At 44.8% G+C, this 19,670-nt stretch overlaps 1 protein-coding gene across 1 annotated transcript in view; it reads left to right on the top strand.

The window, feature by feature from the left end:
• LOC111973957 (adhesion G-protein coupled receptor V1-like) overlaps positions 1-19,316 on the top strand; it is a 248,282-nt gene extending 228,966 nt beyond the window's left edge. Inside the window, 4 exon segments of the mRNA XM_070446866.1 lie at positions 2,860-2,981; positions 11,895-12,080; positions 13,820-13,994; positions 18,867-19,316. Coding sequence (XP_070302967.1) covers positions 2,860-2,981; positions 11,895-12,080; positions 13,820-13,994; positions 18,867-18,985 — 602 coding nt within the window. The 3' untranslated portion in view covers positions 18,986-19,316.
• The last annotated feature ends 354 nt before the right edge of the window (positions 19,317-19,670 follow it).

The following is a 19,670-nucleotide window of genomic DNA, read 5'->3' as shown; positions in this document are numbered from 1 at the left end:
TAGCGCGTACCCGCTAACTAGCTAGCCATTTCACATCCGTTACACTAATATAGTGGAGGATCAGGCCTGCTAATATAGTGGAGGATCAGGCCTGCTAATATAGAGGAGGATCAGGCCTGCTAATATAGTGGAGGATCAGGCCTGCTAATATAGTAGAGGTTTAGGCCTGCTAATATAGTGGAGGATCAGGCCTGCTAATATAGAGGAGGATCAGGCCTGCTAATATAGTGGAGGTTCAGGTCTGCTAATATAGAGGGGGTTCAGGCCTACTAATATAGAGGAGGTTCAGGTCTGCTAATATAGAGGGGGTTCAGGCCTACTAATATAGAGGGGGTTCAGGCCTGCTAATATAGAGGGGGTTCAGGCCTACTAATATAGAGGACGTTCAGGTCTGCTAATAATAGAGGAGGTTAGGCCTGCTATAATAGAGGGGGTTCAGGCCTACTAATATAGAGGAGGTTCAGGCCTGCTATATATGAGGGGGTTCAGGCTACTCTAATATAGAGGAGGTTTAGGCCTGCTAATATAGAGGGGGTTCAGAGGCCTACTAATATGAAGGGGGTTTCAGGCCTGCTAATATAGAGGGGGTTCAGAGGCACTACTAATATAGAAGGAGGTTCAGCGCTGCTAATATAGAGGGTTCAGGCCTACTAATATAGTGGAGGATCAGGTCTGCTAATATAGAGGGGGTTAAGGCCCTAACTAATATAGAGGGGGTTCAGGTCTGCTAAATAGTGGGGTTCAGGTCTGCTTAATATAGTGGGGGTTCAGGGCCTCTACTAATATAGAGGGGGTTCAGGCCTACTAATGTATCCGAGAGGTTCAGGCCTACTAATATAGAGGGGGTTCAGGCCTACTAATATAGAGGGTTCAGGCTACTAATATGAGGGGGTTCAGCTGCTCTGAGAAGGGTTCTATTCAGTGCTCAGCTTAGCCATGCGCTTCTCGCTGTCCGATCTGTCTGTTTTCTACAAGAAGTTCAGGGCCCGAGTCTGACAGGCGGTTAGAGATAATTGGGTACGACGTGTGCCAGTATTCCTGTCAGTACTATCTAGGATCCCGGCTGGTAATACCCTGCATCGTCGCCTCGGTATACTAACTTACCCATGGTCGTCCTCCCACTTCCGCTACCTGGTATATCATTGTACACGCCCAAGACCGCGTAATAGCATCCTCGCCTCCCGTGGTCATACGCATCTCCCCTGGTATACGCATTCCTCGTATATCATCCCCTACCCTGGTATAGGAGTCTCCCTGGTATAGCATGCTTCTCCCTGGTATATTAATTTACCCTGGTATTCATTACCCTGGTATAGCATCTCCCTGGTACGTAACATTACTCCCTTAGTAATTATCATTACCTTCTGGTATAGTGATTCTCCTCTGGTATAGATCTCCCTGGGTAATGCATCGCTCCCTCGTATATCATTACCGGTTGCTGAGTATATCGCATTACCCCGACGTCGGATATGATCCAGATCGTCCTGGTATAGTTATATTACTCGCTGGTATATTCATTACCCTGGTATACGCATCTCCCTGGGTAATTAGAGCATCTCCTCGTATGATTGTCATATACCCTGGTATATACGGATCTCCCTGGTATTAGCAATCCTCTCCCTGGTAATTATTATCCGCTGGTATATTCATTACCTCTCCTGGTATAAGCATCTCCTGGTACTAGCAATTTCCTCGTCGTCCGCTTGCTTCCCGTTTTGCACGCGCCCTTCTTTCCCCACACCTGTGGCTTAGTGCTCCCCCTTCTCCACATGTCGCCCCTACCCCTCCTGACAAATATAACTTACCCCTTTCTTGTTCTCCTGGCTAATCACATGCATGTACCCCTGGTATAGTTGCTATCTGCCCTGGTATGATGGCATCCTCCCTGGTATAGCTCTGGCATCCGGTCCCTCGGGCAATAATCATTTTACCTAGCCTTGGTATTACCCGCATTACGAATTCTGGTACTACGCATTGCTCCCCTGGGTATTTCAATTACCAGAACTGGTGATAATCCTCATCTTATTGCTCTAAGACCACTGGTTACTCCAGCAATCTCCCTGGTATAAGACGGTCCATCTCCCTCGGTATATCATTATACTTCTGAGATTCGGGACTGGGTATAAGGATCTTCGCCTGGTATAGGGCATCTCCCTGTCTATAATTACGAGTTGGTGTACTGGTATGTCGTTACTTGGCAATACTTCTGGTATATGCTTAGTCGCATCTCCCTGGTATATTATCGCAGCTGTCTTGCATCTCCCTCCGATTGGGCTTGGTTATACATCATGGATACTCTCCTGGTAATAAGTCATCTTCCTGGTCAAGCATCACCCTGGTATATAATCTACCTGGTTTGTCTCTGTCCCCTATCTGTTTTGGTCGGTTCTGTCCTTATAAAAAGTGGGTTACCAGGACCACTCACTTTCAGGTCCTACCAGCATGTGTAGGGACTACTTACAGCCCAGTCTTAGCTGAGCACTTGGCACAGCGTCCAGTCAGTGCGTGTGTGCGTTCGTGGGTGTAGGAGTGTGTTCGTGCGTGGAGACAGGTTTACTGTACGAGGCAGCCCTGTGCCAGGATCTGTGACCTACAGTAAAGCCTCCAGATTAAGAGTGGCTTCATTTAACCAGCCCTAAGGGCCTGGTCTCAGCCCGCTGCCCCGGGCCCAGCTCACTACACTATACTGGGCCACAGCCAGGCCTGGACAGAGAGCAGATATCATTTAGAACACTGAACTTTTGGGAAAAACTCCCAATTTCTGATTGTCATAGGTTAAAAATAATGTATTCATTCTAAGAATGTCATTATATGGGTGTGTGTTAACTGTGTATTAGAGTAACTCTGTGTGTGTTTCAGAGGTGCCCATGGTGCTATACCTGTTTGCCCTGGTGTCCCTGGTGTTGCTGTGGGCAGGACTACACATGGGCTACAGATACCTGTGGATGCTCATCCTCTACGTCATCTTCAACCTCCTGCTGGTAAGATATCATCATTGTGTGTGTCTTATTGACTCTCTATTTCTGTCAAAACTTAAGGAAAATCTTTCTTAGTTTTGAAAATCTTTCTTAGTTTTGTAAATGTTACAACAGCACTCCAGCAACTTCCTAGATACTTGAGATGCCAGATATGTAGACATTGGCGTAATAACTCTCCTCAGGTTCAGTAACTCGCCTCAGGTTTGTTTTTGCCAGTGTGTGTGAGTTCAGAATAGCCTCTCTCCTTCTCAAAGCTCTTAGCTCTCTGGAGGCACACCTGTACTAAGTATTGATCCCTTAAAGGGACACACACACACACACACACACACGAGGGGCCCAACAGTGCAGTGGCTTAAAGGGATATTTTGGCAATGAGGCCCTTTATCTACTTCCCCAGAATCAGATGAACTCATGGATACCATTTTTATGTCTTTGCTTGCGGTTTGAAGGAAGTTGCTAACCATCGCTAGCACAATTGCTAACTAGCATTAGCACAATGCCTAGAAGTCTAGCTAACAGATACCCATAGACTTCCAGTCATTATGCTAACGCTAGTTAGCATTGGCTAGTGAAACTACCTCTAACATTCTTGATACTGGACACAGAGACATAAAAATGGTGTCCATTAGTACATCTGACTCTGGGGAAGTAGATAAAGGGCATTTTAAGTATCATTTTAAGCCACTGCACTGTTGGGCCCCTCGTGTGTGTGTGTGTGTGTGTGTGTGTGTGTGTGTGTGTGTGTGTGTGTGTGTGTGTGTGTGTGTGTGTGTGTGTGTGTGTGTGTGTGTGTGTGTGTGTGTGTGTGTGTGTGTGTGTGTGTGTGTGTGTGTGTGTGTATGCGCGCGTGCGTGCGTGTTGGTCAATTGATGTGTGTTAGCGTGTGCCTGCGTGCCTTGATGTGTGTGCTTGCATAAGTGTGTGTGTGTGTGTGATGAAGGGTGTTCAAGTTGCCTTTGAAGCCAACCTTTTGATGTCTGGCCCTGCCAGTGTGAGCTCTATTTGAGTGAAGATAGCATGAGGACTATCGTAGATACCGTATCTCCAGAGAGTGGAGGCCAGACCGCTCTCTCAGTACTCTCAGTACAGAGTGGGAATGCATATCAGAGAGGGTGAGACTGAGAGAGGAGACGGGGCCATTTGTAAGATGGAGAGAACTTAATCATCAGGTACTTCTGTACAGCATTGTATGATCTACAGCCACTAGTACTTAACATCTTGTTTAGTAACGGTTGCATAACTGACAATGTGCTGAAAGATGAAACTATTAATGCCTACTTCATTGTCTGTTGCTAGTTGAGGGTAGATTCCACACACACACACAGGGTGTATAATTTGAAATATATATTTTTTTACAACATTCGAACGATTGTTGCATTAGGTAGGCAGTGGACTGGACAGCGGCATAATTGTTCTTTTAGACCAGTCCTTGTGAATGTCTCTGTTAGCTGTCAATTTTTCTCCCAGACGTCATTTGTCCATTAAGTGTGTCACACAGGTCCGTGGCTCTATGTAGATGATCCCCGGCTCAATAAACTGCAGACATCAAAATCAAATCAAATTCTATTAGTCACATGCGCCGAATACAACAGGTATAGACCGTTGATAGATAAGAATGAGAGATAAAAGTAAGAAGTAATTAAAGAGCAGCAGTAAAAATGTACAATATATACAGGGGGGTGCCGGTACAGAGTCAATGTGCGAGGGCACCGGTTAGTTGAGGTAGTATATACATATAGGTAGAGTTATTAAAGTGAATATGCATAGATAATAACAGAGAGTAGCAGCAGTGTAAAAGGGGGGGCAATGCAAATAGTCTGGGTAGCCATTTGACTAGATGTTCAGGACTCTTATGGCATGGGGGTCCAAGAGGCTGTTTAGAAGCCTCTTGGACCCAGACTTGGCGCTCCGGTACTGCTTGCCGTACGGTAGCAGAGAGGACAGTCTATGACTAATGTGGCTGGAGTCTTTGACAATTTTTAGGGCCTTCCTATGACACCGCCTGGTATAGAGGTCCTGGATGGCAGGAAGCTTGGCCCCAGTGATGTACTGGGCCGTTCGCACTACCGTCTGTAGTGCCTTGCGGTTGGAGGCCGAGCAGTTGCCATACCAGGCAGTGATGCAACCAGTCAGAATGCTCTCGATGGTGCAGCTGGGGGGGGGGGTTTAGGATCTGAGGACCCATGCCAAATCTTTTCAGTCTCCTGAGGGGGAATAGGTTTTGTTGTGCCCGCTTCACGACTGTCATGGTGTGCTTGTACCATGTTAGTTTGTTGGTGATGTGGATTCCAAGGAACTTGAAGCTCTCAGCCTGCTCCACTACAGCCCCGTCGATGAGAATGGGGGTGGTGCTCTGTCCTCTTTTTCCTGTAGTCCACAATCATCTCCTTTGTCTTGAACAAGTTAAGGGTCTTTGAGCTTTGAGGGCACTATGGTGTTGAACCCTGAGCTGTAGTCAATGATTAGCATTCTGACATAGGTGTTCCTTTTGTCCAGGTGGGAAAGGGCAGTGTGGAGTGCAATAGAGATTGCATCATCTGTGGATCTGTTGGGGCGGTATGCAAATTGGAGTGGGTCTAGGGTTTCTGGGATGATGGTGTTGATGTGAGCCATGACCAGCCTTTCAAAGCACTTCATGGCTACAGACGTGAGTGCTACGAGTCGGTAGTCATTTAGGCAGGTTACCTTAGTGTTCTTGCGCACAGGCACAATGGTGGTCTGCTTAAAACATGTTGGTATTACAGACTCGGACAGGGAGAGGTTGAACATCTCAGTGAAGACACTTGCCAGTTGGTCAGCGCATGCTCGCAGTACACGTCCTGGTAATCCGTCTGGCCCTGCGGCCTTGTGAATGTTGACCTGTCTAAAGGTCTTAATCACAGTGGCTGAGGAGAGCGTGATCACACAGTCTTCCGGTACAGCTGGTGCTCTCATGCATGTTTCATTGTTATTTGCCTCGAAGCAAGCATAAAAGTAGTTTAGCTCGTCTGGTAGGCTCGTGTCACTGGGCAGCTCTCAGCTGTACTTCCCTTTGTAGTCTGTAATGGTTTGCAAGCCCTGCCACATCCGACGAGCGTCAGAGCCGGTGTAGTACAACTCGATCTTAGTCCTGTATTGATGTGTCGCCCGTTTGATGATTTGTCGTTGGGCAAAGCGGGATTTCATCTGAGCTTCCGGGTTAGAGTCCCGCTCCTTGAAAGCAGCAGCTCTAGTCTTTAGCTCAGTGCGGATGCTGCCTGTAAACCATGGATTCTGTTTGGGGTATGTACGTACAGTCACTGTGGGGACGACGTCATCGATTCACTTATTGATGAAGCCAATGACAGATGTGGTGTACTCCTCAATGCCATTGGAGGAATTCCGGAACATATTCCAGTCTGTGCTAGCAAACAGTCCTGTAGCTTAGCATCTGCTTCATCTGACCACTTTATTATTGATCTAGTCACTGGTGCTTCCTGCTTTAGACATTATTATTATTTGTTTAACTAGGCAAGTCAGTTAAGAGCAAATTCTTATTTACAATGATGGCCTAGGAACAGTGGGTTAAGTGCCTTGTTCAGGGGCAGAACAACAGAGTTTTTCCTTGTCAGCTTGGGGATTCGATCTAGCAACCTTTTGGTTACTGGCCCAACGCTCTAACCACTAGGCTATCTGCCGCGGGTGAGATGTCACGATGACAATAACTGATGTGCTTAGAAACCCAAGCCAATCACAAACACCCAACTATGAAGTCATCTGATCAGATGTCCAGCCTGACCAACGGTATGACCTACTTCCTCCAATGTTATCCAGTTGATATCAAGACTTCATGGAGATCAATCGAGTGTCTTTGTCTAAGACATGACTTTGTTTCACAGCCTGTCATTTACGGCTTCCCTGCTACAATAAGCTCCAGTACAGGACAAATCCCCTGAAGATGTAGAGAGAGGCCAACTGAAAGGCCTTTGGTTCATCTTTTATGAATGCATCTCTCTGCTCTTGAAACCTCCTAGCCCCCCCTCCCACCACACCACCACATCACCGCATCCACACACACACACACACCACACACACACACCAACAACAAAGCAGTAGTTTAGCAGGGAGTGTTCTCTGTAATCAGGAATAATTTAATCTGGAACAGACGTTTCCTTTTCTACATGTAATGAGTGTTCCAAAGCGAGCTGTGTTCAAGACCATCGATTACTCTAAACAAAATACATCTGACCTAGATATTCCAGAGGCGCTCCTACTGCTACTACTAAGCTAGTCTTACTCCCTACTGCTACTCCTACTCCTACTCCTTACTGCTACTGCTTACTCCTACTGCTACTCTTACTCACTCTACTCCTGTCGCTCCTGCTACTCTACTGCTACTACTCACTTTACTCCTACTGCTACTGCCTACTCTTACTCCTACTGCTACTGCTAGTCTTGACTCCTACTGCTACTCCTACTCCTACTGCATCCTCTTACTCCTACTGCTACTCTTTACTCTCTAACTTCTGCTACTACTCTTGCTACTCCTACTCTACTTTCCTTACTCCTACTTTACTCTGACTTACTACTCCTGCTACTCCTGGCTACTTGCTCTCTTACTAGCTACTCACTGCTATACATCCCGTACTCTATACTGCACTCCTACTACTACTCTGTACTCCTTACTGCTTCTACTCCATGCATCTAGTCCTTACCTGCTACTCCTACTCCTCTGCTACTCTTACTCCTACTCTTTACTCCTTGACTAGCTACTGCTACTCCCGACCTACTGCTACTCCTATTCCTACTGCTACTCCTACTCCTACTGCTACTGCTACTCCTGCTACTACTACTCATACTGCTACTCTGCTACTTGCTACTACTACTCTGCTACTCCTGCTACTACTACTACTACTGCTACTCCTACTACTACTACTACTGATAATGCTACGGCTACTCCTACTGCTATTCCTGATACTATACTGTCGCTACTCCTGCTACTGACGTATGCTGTACTGCTTATTTCCTTACTGCGTAGCTCGGCTACTGTCCTACTCCCTGCATACTACTACTGCTACCCTTACCTGCTGACTTGCTACTCCTCTGCTTCACTGCTATCTCTCTCACTCCTCTACTGCTATGCTACTTCTCTGCTTAACTCTAGCTCCTACTTGCTACTGCTGAGTCTACTGCTACTTCCTACTCCCTACTGGCTACTACTTACTTTCCTACTCCCTACTACTACCTTGCTACTTCCTAACTGCGTACTCCTATTCCTATCTGGCACTCCTGACTCCTACTTCAGTACGTGCTACATTCCTGTACTACTCTCATGCTACTTGCTACTTCCTACTGCTACTACTACTCCTGCTACTCCTGCTACTACTACTACTACTGCTACTCCTACTACTACTACTACTGATAATGCTACGGCTACTCCTACTGCTATTCCTGATACTACTACTGCTACTCCTGCTACTACTACTGCTACTGCTATTCCTACTGCTACTCCTACTGCTACTCCTGCTACTACTACTGCTACTCCAACCGCTACTCCTACTGCTACTGCTACTCCTACTGCTACTGTTCTCTCTCCTAGCGATGCCAGCGTCCGGCTGTTTTGAACCTGTTTTGAAGCTGTTGCTGTCGGCAGGAACACAATTAAGGGACAATTGTTCTGCTTTGAGAGTCTGCGTTTACGGAGGAAAAACAATTTGTTTTGTGGGGAGATGAGGAACATTGAGATCAGAGCACTGATATGTGTGTCATGACACAGCCATTAAGGGCACGTCATCACCAACACTAATAGAACATGAATAGAGTGGAATCAACAGATAGGAAATGTAAAGTACAGCGCTGTATTAGCATGAATTAGGTTTTTAAAATTTAAATGATCATTTCATTAGGATTTATGATATAATCACATTCATTCTATGTTGCGTGGAGTGAGATTTATATGTGTATGGCAGGATAGCAAATCTTCAGATCACGGTTAACTGTTGTGGCTGCCATAAGCTTCAGAAACCCTAAGGAATAATTTAAATGACGTAGGTTATCCTAGCTATCTATTGAGTTGGTATAGTATCTGATTATCACACTTGCTTCTGTTCTGGAGCAATTTCTTACCACAGTTGCTTATGTGCCTCTATGCTATTGCACACTTGGCAGTTGCACGCTCATTCAGGTTGTTTTGTGTTATCCCTCATGCGGTACATGTTCCATGAGGATCATTTTCCATGTTGTTATTGTTGTTGGAGTGACTGTTTATTTGACTGTAAAAGGCTGTTTAATGTTTCTGCTCACAACAGCTGTGTGTGTGTGTGTGCGTGTGTGCGTTGTGCGGTTGTCGTGTGTGTGTGTGTGTGTGTGTGTGTGTGTGTGTGTGTGTGTGTGTGTGTGTGTGTGTGTGCGCGTGCGTGCGTGCGTGTGTGTGTGTGCAAACATGCAAAGAAGGTATTTTCTCTGCATCCATTTCAACTATATAGACATTGTTAATGCTATGGCTGTATTCTACCATCTCTAAACCACAGCAGCATCACTGCATGCAGTAGTCCTGAGCAGCCGTTACCCAGCTGGCTCCAGTGCACTGGCTATATTTCATACATCCTGGTTAGTGGTTAGTTAGCACTGCTCTGGAGCTACTAGGCTACATCAGAGGACATCTGTACAGGAAGGGCAAACATCAGCAAATGGATAGTATATTCCTGAGGAGACTTTGGGCCCTATTACATCTAGGAAAGTAGAAACTGGTAACTTGATGTCCAGGGTGGTTATTTTCTTGCATTGCAGAAGTGTAAGCCTGGATTGAATGGGTCAAGTAAACAAGCAAATGTTTCAGTGTGTTCTAGGTACAGTGCATTTGTAAAATATTCAGACCCCTTGACTCTTTCCACATTTTGTTACGTTACAGCCTTATTCTAAAATTGATTAAATCGTTTTTTCCCCTCATCAATGTACACACAATACCCCATAATGACAAAGCAAAAACAGGTTTTTAGAAATGTTAGCAAATTTATAAAAATACAAAACTTAAATATCACATTTACATAAGTATTCAGACCCTTTACTCAGTACTTTGTTGAAGTGCCTTTGGCAGCGATTACAGCCTTGAGTCTTGAGTATGACGCTACAAGCTTGGCACACCTGTATTTGGGGGAGTTTCTCCCATTCTTCTCTGCAGATCCTCTCAATCCATGTCAGGTTGGATGGGGAGCTTCGCTGCACAGCTATTTTCAGGTCTCTCCAGAGATGTTTGATCAGGTTCAAGTCCGGACTCTGGCTGGGCCACTCAAGGACATTCAGAGACTTGTTCCCGAAGCCACTCCTGCCTTGTCTTGGCTGTGTGCTTAGGGTCGTTGTCCTATTGGAAGGTGAACCTTCGCCCCAGTCTGAGGTCCTGAGCGCTCTGGAGCAGGTTTTTATCAAGGATCTCTCTGTACTTCTCCATCTTTCACCGTAGGGATGGTGCCAGGTTTACTCCAGATATGATGCGTGGCATTCAGGCCAAAGAGTTCAATCTTGTTTCTCATGGTCTGAGAGTCCTTTAGGTGCCTTTTGGCAAACTCCAAGCGGACTGTCATGTGCCTTTTACTGAGGACTGGCTTCGGTCTGGCCACTCTACCATAAAGGCCTGATTGGTGGAGTGCTGCAGACATGGTTGTCCGTCTGGAAGGTTCTTCCATCTCCACAGAGGAACTCTGGAGCTCTGTCAGAGTGACCATCGTGTTCTTGGGCCCTGGTCAGGGAGGTGACCTTCTCCCCAGATTGCTCAGTTTGGCCTGGCGGCCAGATCTAGGAAGAGTCTTGGTGGTTCCGAACTTCTTCCATTTAAGAATGATGCAGGCCACTGTGTTCTTGGGGACCTTGAATGCTGCAGAATTGTTTTCGTACCCTTCCTCAGATCTGTGCCTCGACACAATCCTGTCTCTGATCAATTGAATTTACCACAGGTGGACTCCAATCAAGTTATAGAAACATCTGAAGGACGATCAATGGAAACAGGATGCACCTGAGCTCAATTTCGAGTCTGATAGCAAAGGGTCTGAATACTTATGTAAATAAGGTATTTCTGTTTTTTATTTTTAATAGATATGCAACATTTTCTAAAAACCTGTTTTCTCTTTGTCATTATGGGGTATTGTGTATAGATTGATGAGGGTGATACAAGTATTTAATACATTTTAGAGATGAGGCTGTAGTATGTTTAGAATGTCCCTGATTGAGTTTAGTAATTTATGTTCTTTCTGTCTTCTATTATCCTATAAATGGATTTCTATCTGTCTTGTTAATTGCTACTGAAATCATTCTCTCCCTAGCTAGCTTTTAAATGTTTTATTGAACCTTTATTTAATTAGGCAAGTCAATTATGAACAAATTCTTATTTACAATGACTGCCTGCCAAGAGGCAAAAGGCCTCCTTTGGGGGCGCGGGCTGGGATTAAAAATAAAAATGTAGGACAAAACACATATCACGACAAGAGAGACACAGAAACACTATGTAAAGAGAGACCTAAGACAACAACACAGCATGGCAGCAACACAGGACAACACAGCATGGTAGTTACACAACATGACAACAACACGATAGCAACACAACATGGCAGCAACACAACATTACAACAACACGGTAACAACACAACACCCCTTAAAAAAAATATATATATATAAAAAAAATATTAAAATAAATAAATAAAATAAAATAAATAAATAAAAAAACAACACGGCTGCAGCAAAACATGATAGCAGCACAAACATGGTACAAATATTGTTAGGCACAGACAACAGCACGGAGGGCAAAAGGTAGAGACAACAATACAACACGTGTAGCTGGCTGGTTAGCGCTGAGCCTCTCTGTACCTCTTATGTCCTCCCAGGGTGGTGTAGGGCTGTGACCCAACCTCCTCTAGTAACACACACACACACATAACCCCTGACCTTTGCCCTGTGCCCTCTCCCCAGGGCCTGTACGTGTTTGCTGTGTACTTCCTGATGCACAACCAGCTATGTTGGCCAGCCAAGGCTAGCTACACGGTGGAGATGAACGGCCAGGGCAGTCCAGACTCCGCCTACCAGGGAGGGGGTGCCGCCACCATAGGGGGGGAGATCAACAAGTCCACCCAGAACCTCATCAGAACCATGGAGGAGGTAACACACATGCAGTCTCTCTCTGCCATCGTTCCCTCCCTCACTGCCCCAAACTATGGAGAAAAATGGATAAGAAATACTGAGAAGCCCTGTTCAAGCCCTACAAGCCCGAGGCTGACTGACTGACTGACTAGCTGACTGACTAGCTGACTGGCTGGCTGACCACTGTTACCAAAGCTCTGAGTCTGCTTCACCCTTACCTCCCATACCCCTTTGTCCCCTGCCCAGTGTAGGGGAGACAGAGGGGGGGGGGCAGATTTTATGTAATTTCTCCTGGGAACACTCAGTCCGTTTTTTGCCAAAGTAGGAATCCACTAATCCTGTTTTTTTTCATAAGAACACAAACATTGTGATTTGGAACCTTGGGGTCCATCCCAGCAGCAGAGCGGAGGGAGCTGGAGAGAAAAGAGAGAAAGTTGAGAGGTGGAAAGGAAAGAGAGGGGCGAGAGAGGTGGAGGGGATTGGTACATGGGAGGCATCTCGTCAACCCACTTCAGAGCGGATATGACAAATCCACTGGTGCCTGGCGGTGCCTAATTCACCAAGCTCTAGACACTCTGTACCCATTATAGGCAATTACGCCGTGCTGTCTGTCATTACAGGCCTGTTCAGATAGGCTAGTACACCCGCTGTCTGTCTGGCTGTTGATGATATGTTGTTCATTTCAATCAGCTATGTAGTGCTAGGGCAAAAACTGAAATGTGCAGCCCTTTAGGGTCCCCAGGACCAGATGAAGAAACACTGAGATAAGCTATTACACCTGCCTGCCTGTCTGCCTGTGTCTGTCTTTCTGCATATCTGTCTGTCTGCCTGTGTCTAACTGTCTGCCTGTGTCTGTCTTTCTGCCTGTGTCTAACTGCATGCCTGTCTGCCTGTGTCTGTCTTTCTGCATGTCTGCCTGTGTCTAACTGTCTGCCTGTCTGCCTGTGTCTAACTGTCTGCCTGTCTGCCTGTGTCTAACTGTATGCCTGTTTGTGTCTAACTGTATACCTGTCTGTCTGCCTGTGTCTAACTGCCTGTCTGCCTGTCTAGCTAGTTGTCTGCCTGTCTAGCTTGTTGTCCTTGAGGGTACTGAACTCTCTTTCCATCACTACTCTTGTAGACATTTAGTGATTATCCCCGGGTTCTCTCTCTCTCTGTGTCTCTGTGTCTCTGTCTCTCTTTGTGTCTCTGTCTCTCTCTGTGTCTCTCTCTCTCTTTGTCTCTCTGTCTCTCTCTGTGTCTCTCTCTGTCTTTCTCTCTCTGTCTTTCTCTCTCTGTCTTTCTCTCTGTGTCTCTCTCTGTCCCTGATTTTGTATGAGGCGCACGTGACCCCTCATCCTACATTAACCCTTTGGGGAGCTTGGGCAACAAACTCTGTGTGACCCTCCATGTCTCAGACGTGATTACACGGCTCACAGGCCCCTTCTCTGCTACCCAGAGCGGACTTGGTGCCAGAATAGGCCTGGTGTGTGTCATTGCATTAATCATGGAGATTTAGTTGACCCATTTACACGCTCATCTCTGGTTAGTGTTGTCTATGGAACGCCTTGAGGACAAGCACTTAGCCATCCAAACACTCTAAATGTTAGCTCAGAAAAGGCACTGTAGAAATGGAACCCTGACATATTTTAGGCTCTGTCATTTCAACTTGTTGGAATTTGTTGGAGTGGCTGTCTTTGATAATACCATATTCAGTCTGTAAACGTGTGTGTCTGCGCGTTTCTGCGGCTGTGTGTGCTTGCGTGTGTGTGTGGCAGGTGTCCGCGGACTGGGAGCGTGCGTCTCTGCGTCCGGACAGCCAGCCCAGCAGTGTGTTTAAGCAGAGCCCTCAGGGCGGAGCCTACGCCACCAACGGAGGTTTCATCAACACCAACCTAGTGGCCGACCATGAGTCCCAGGACTTTGATGACCTCATATTTGCCTTAAAAACTGGTAAGAATCATCGCTGAGTCCCACATGGCACCTATTTCCTATATAAAGCACTACTTTTTATCAAGGTTTTTTAATATTTGGGATTTGGACGTTTACACAGATAACCTGTCTGGCTCCGGGGTTCCGCTAGCGGAACTCCTCCCACATTCCACTGAAAAGGCAGAGCGCGAAATTCAAAAAATATTTTTTTGAAATATTTAACTTTCACACAGTAAGTCCAATACAGCTAATGAAAGATACACATCTTGTGAATCCAGCCAACATGTCCGATTTTTAAAATGTTTTACAGCGAAAACACCACGTATATTTATGTTAGCCCCCCACCAAATACAAAAAAGGACAGACATTTTTCACAGCACAGGTAGCATGCACAAAACCAACATAACTAACCAAGATCCAACCAAACTAACCAAGAAACAACTTCATCAGATGACAGTCCTATAACATGTTACACAATAAATCTATGTTTTGTTCGAAAAATGTGCATATTTGAGGTATAAATCAGTTTTACATTGCAGCTACCATCACAGCTACCGTCAAAAATAGCACCGAAGCAGCCAGTGTAATTATAGAGACCAACGTAAAATACCTAAATACTCGTCATAAAACATTTCTGAAAAATCGATGGTGTACAGCAAATTAAAGACAAACATCTTGTGAATCCAGCCAATATTTCCGATTTTTTAAGTGTTTTACAGCGAAAACACAATATAGCATTATATTAGCTTACTACAATAGCCTACCACACTACCGCATTCATTCATCAAGGCACGTTAGCGATAGCAATAGGCACGTTAGCGATAGCGAATAAACCAGTAAAATATATTAATTTTCACTAACCTTCATAAACCTTCATCAGATGACAGTCCTATAACATCAGGTTATACATACACTTATGTTTTGTTCGAAAATGTGCATATTTAGAGCTGAAATCAGTGGTTATACATTGTGCTAACGTAGCATCTTTTTCCCAGAATGTGCGGATATTTTTATGACACTCAACTATTCTGACCAAATAACTATTCATAAACGTTACTAGAAAATACATGTTGTATAGGAAATGATAGATACACTAGTTCTTAATGCAATCGCCGTGTTAGAATTCTAAAAATAACTTCATTACGATATCCAGCTTAGTTATAGCAAGAGAGTGCCCAAAATCTGGGCACAAACTACTAGTTCACATGTTCGACAGATATATGAAATAGCATCATAAAATGGGTCCTACTTTTGATGATCTTCCATCAGAATGTTGTACAAGGGGTCCTTTGTCCAGAACAATCGTTGTTTGGTTTTAGAACGTCCTCTTCTCCAGTCAATTAGCACGGAAAGCTGGCAAAGTGGCGCGAAGCTCTCCTTCCTGAACAAAGGCACACAACGCAACACGCCTAATGTCTCGAAAAATTTTCAATAATCTAATAAAACTATATTGAAAAAACATACTTTACGATGATATTGTCACATTTATCAAATAAAATCAAAGCCGGAGATATTAGTCGTCTATAACGACAGCTTTACAGAAGGCAATACCAGGTCCCTTCTCGCGCGTTCCAGGAAACAGGAAATGGGTGTCACGTCATGCCAAGAGCTTTTATTCCACCTCAGATCAAGATAAACACTCAATTTCTTCTCTCACTCCCTATTGACATCTAGTGGAAGGTGTATGACGTGCATGTATACTAATATATATCAAGCCCATTTATAGGCAGGCCCTAGAACAGAGCATCGATTTCAGATTTTCCACTTCCTGTCAGGAAGTTTGCTGCAAAATGAGTTCTGTTTTACTCACAGATATCATTCAAACGGTTTTAGAAACTAGAGAGTGTTTTCTATCCAATAGTAATAATAATATGCATATTGTACGAGCAAGAATTGAGTATGAGGCCGTTTAAATTGGGCACGATTTTCCCCCAAAGTGAAAATAGCGCCCTCTGTCCTCAACAGGATAAACAGGTAGTGGGCAAAACACAAACTGAACCCTTACCACATCAATCCCAACCCCCTATATAGTGCACTACTTTTGACGAAGGCCCATAGGGCACTTTGTAAGGAATACTGTGCCATTTGGGACGGTGCCTATTGCTAATCCTGCACACGTATTCCTCATCAGCCATCAATATGAAGCCAATAACTAGAGTCCAGAGTTATTCCTGGTCAGGTCACATGCTCAGGAAAAACTCCTTGTCCTACTCCTCAACACCATAATGGTGTCATGGGAGAAGTGAAAAATGCAATGACTCACTATAAATACAAATCACATCTTATACCCTCGTAGGCTAAAGTTCCAATGACTCAGTATACATAATTTTTTACATTTTACAGTTTAGTCATTGACCCCACGCTCTTATCCAGAGCAACTTACAGTCAGTGCATTCATCTTAAGTTTGCTAGGTGGGAGTCGGATAACCACATATCACAGTCATAGCAAGTATACGTTTCCTCAATAAAGTAGCTATCAGCTGGGTCAGAGCTAGTAAGGGGGAAATAAGTCAAGTGTTAGTTTACAAAAGGCCTTTTTGGGGGGGTCGGTGTGAGGAGGGGGTGTGAGGGAGGGGGGGTGCTGTGGGATTATTTAAGATACTCTTTGAAGATGTAGGGTTTCAGATGTTTTCAGAAGATGGGCAGGGACTCTGCTGTCCTAGCTTCAGAGGGAAGCTGGTTCCACGTTTGGGGTGCCAGGACAGCGAAAAGCTATGCCTGGGATGAGCTGGAGCTGCCCTTCTGTAGGGGTGGGAGGGCCAAGAGACCAGAGGTGGCAGAATGGAGGGCTCGGGTTGGGGGTGTAGGGTTTGAGCAAAGCTTGAAGGTAGGGAGGGGCAGTTACTCTTGCTGCTCCATATGGGAAAACTTGGAAGAACATACAAATCTTATTCCCTCGTAGACTAAAGTTCCAATTTGTACTTGAGCGTACATTCTCTATCTGGAATATGGGTGACTCACATATGGCTTTTAACCTTTGTGTGATTTTGTGTGTGTGGGCTCATGTACACGGTTGTGTGTGTGTGTGTGTGTGTGTGCTTGCATGAGTGTGTATGCATGCCTGTATTGTTTGCATGTGTGTAGCCATTACTGCTGGCCCTGCTCAATCACTCCTTTGCAGAGCTTTAATCCTGCACCCTTAGGAACCGTTTTTCCTCAGTCATCAATGTTTAATGAGATAAGGGGCTAACAGCAGACTGATATATCACCGCTCCCATTCTCAAGTCACAGAGTAATCGCTTCACGCTGCCTGAATAACAAGTGGTAGACCCAACTGAACACATGCCAAGTAGTGCTCAGTACTTTTTCTGTATGAAATATATATATAGCCCCTGGTCCAAAGTAGTGCACTATAAAGGGAATAGGGACGAAACCATAGAATGGTGATGTCATGACTCTTTCGTAGTGACCAAGCCGGCAGTGCTCTGTGAAAGAGTCATGACATGTAGCGTGACATCCTCATACAGTTTAGATGGGACGTCTCTTCGCCACACATAGCTACTACGTTCACTGTGGTTGGATTCTTTAGAGAGGACAAGTGTTAGTTTTATTAACCTTCTCTATCTCACCAATTAAGATCTCTGTTCATAGAAACACACCCCATGGAAAGAGACGTGACATTTAACTTGTATACCAGTCAAGCCTGGTAGTCGTGTCCATATCATGGAAAAGGATTTGACCCTTCCTCGTGGTGGCCAGCAAAGCCCCTGATTGACCAGTCCCTGAAGGGCCCCATGCTAAACAGGGGTTAATCTGGCACTACAGTGCTAACTGGCCCCTGGGAGTGGGACCGAGAATACACACCGGTATCCACACCCATAAAAACACTTGTCCATTGCGGTGGCGATGCTAAATTTAAAGTCCCCCTGGCGGAAGCGGACTTGGAGGGAGTCAGAGGTGTTAATGAGAGTGGATTGGGTAGAGAGGGTAATGTTACCGTAAACAAAAGCCTCGGGGAGAGGAGAGCTAACCCTACTTCTGCCGTCTGTGACGTGGATTGTGTGCGCTGTATTCTAATAGGCAGTTGTTATGGAGGGTGAGTTAGCATTTCTCTGGCCTTCTCTATCACCCATCGGTACACCCCAACATTCAGCCTCAAGAGGAATACAGATATGGATGGGGTGGCATTTACATTTTAATTACCTCTCTTACTGGTCAAACGACAACCAATCAAGGTTAAACAAGATTGAAAAGCATAAAGAAAAATGTATAAACACAAATATTTGCTATTATGTCTTCATCAGAGTGCCTCCAAGACCCCCTTTGGTTGTTGTGGAACACCTGAAGCGCTCCATCTACTTACAGTATTTCCTATTTTCTTCAAGGTTAATCAGAATAGAGGGGGGGGGGGGTGATTATTATGGGTAAAAAACAACCAATCCTGGCCACTCTTGAACCAGATAGAAAGTATGCAGACATTTTAATGGACCTGTATATTTTCATAATAGGTGCATCCCAAACAATTCCATATTCCCTTAATAGTGTACTACTTTGACGAGAGCCCCATGGGTCCTGGGGTATATATAGGGAATAGGGTTCCATTTTAGACACTCCATTGTTCATGCCTTTACCTTTGGTAATGTTGAAAATGCTATTTTATGTAAAGTGTTGATTTAGCTGTTGATTATTGATCACAGTCACTTTTCACTCAGAACACTGCAGCAGGTGTTGATGTTGAAATCTTCGGTATACAAAGAACAAATGACTTGATGTTTTGTTAACGAGTTTCTAAGTTAACACTGAATGATGTCAAACATTTATCATATCTCTGATCCACGGTGTAGTGTACAGAGAGTAGTGGATGAACGCGCACTACGCCTTGGACCAGAGATAACAACATTATTAATAAGTGATGCTTGACGTGCGCCGTCTCTGTCTCTCTCTCCCTGTCAGGATCGGGCCTTAATCTGAGCGACAACGAGTCGATCCCCGGGAGCCATGACGATAGGAGTACGGCCCCGTCTCAGATAGTAGAACTAAGACGTATCCCCATCGCAGACACACACCTCTAACCTCACACGTTTTTATACCACAGAGAACAACACAAGTGTTTTTATATTTCTACTGCCTTTGCACTAAAACATCACGTTTTTTTTAATAGAGTAGTTTTGGTTTTTCGTCAGTTGTTTGATGTCATGAAAGCCGGTGATGTTTTGGTCTGTTTTTATATGAATATATCAATGTGTTACTAAATGAATGTGTAAAGGTTCTCGACAGAGTTTTTTAAGCTGATTTGATCTTTCCTGGGTGTAAATTCTTTTGTATAGTTTTTAGGACAAAAGCCAGCACCCTCAAACCTGCTGCTAAGGTTTCTGTAACATTGTTAATAAATATTTCAACAGATATTTTACATCGGGCTGTCTTTATTCAATTGTGATTGGGTTTAGAGTGGCCGGCAGCAGTCTATGGTAAATGTCAGCAGTCAAACATAAAGAGAGGTGAACTTGTGTGAGAGTTGCGTAACGCAGGATGTGGAATTGCTGAGTGGCTGTGGGGTCACGCAGTCTCATGGGGCAATTTCACAAACTTGTTCTACACGTTCTGAGAATTCTGGTCCATGGAAAGGTCTGAATATTTCTGCTTGTGTCTGCAGGAGGCGGAGGGACTATGAACTATAGATGAGATAATACCTAATCATAAAACCTGTCAATCTACTGTAAATGTTCAGAATACAAGGTCAAACACAGTATTCATGGG

The sequence above is a fragment of the Salvelinus sp. IW2-2015 genome, linkage group LG15 (genome assembly GCF_002910315.2).
Source record: "Salvelinus sp. IW2-2015 linkage group LG15, ASM291031v2, whole genome shotgun sequence".
Taxonomy (NCBI): domain Eukaryota; kingdom Metazoa; phylum Chordata; class Actinopteri; order Salmoniformes; family Salmonidae; genus Salvelinus; species Salvelinus sp. IW2-2015.
This window is presented reverse-complemented; position numbering and strand designations above follow the sequence as displayed.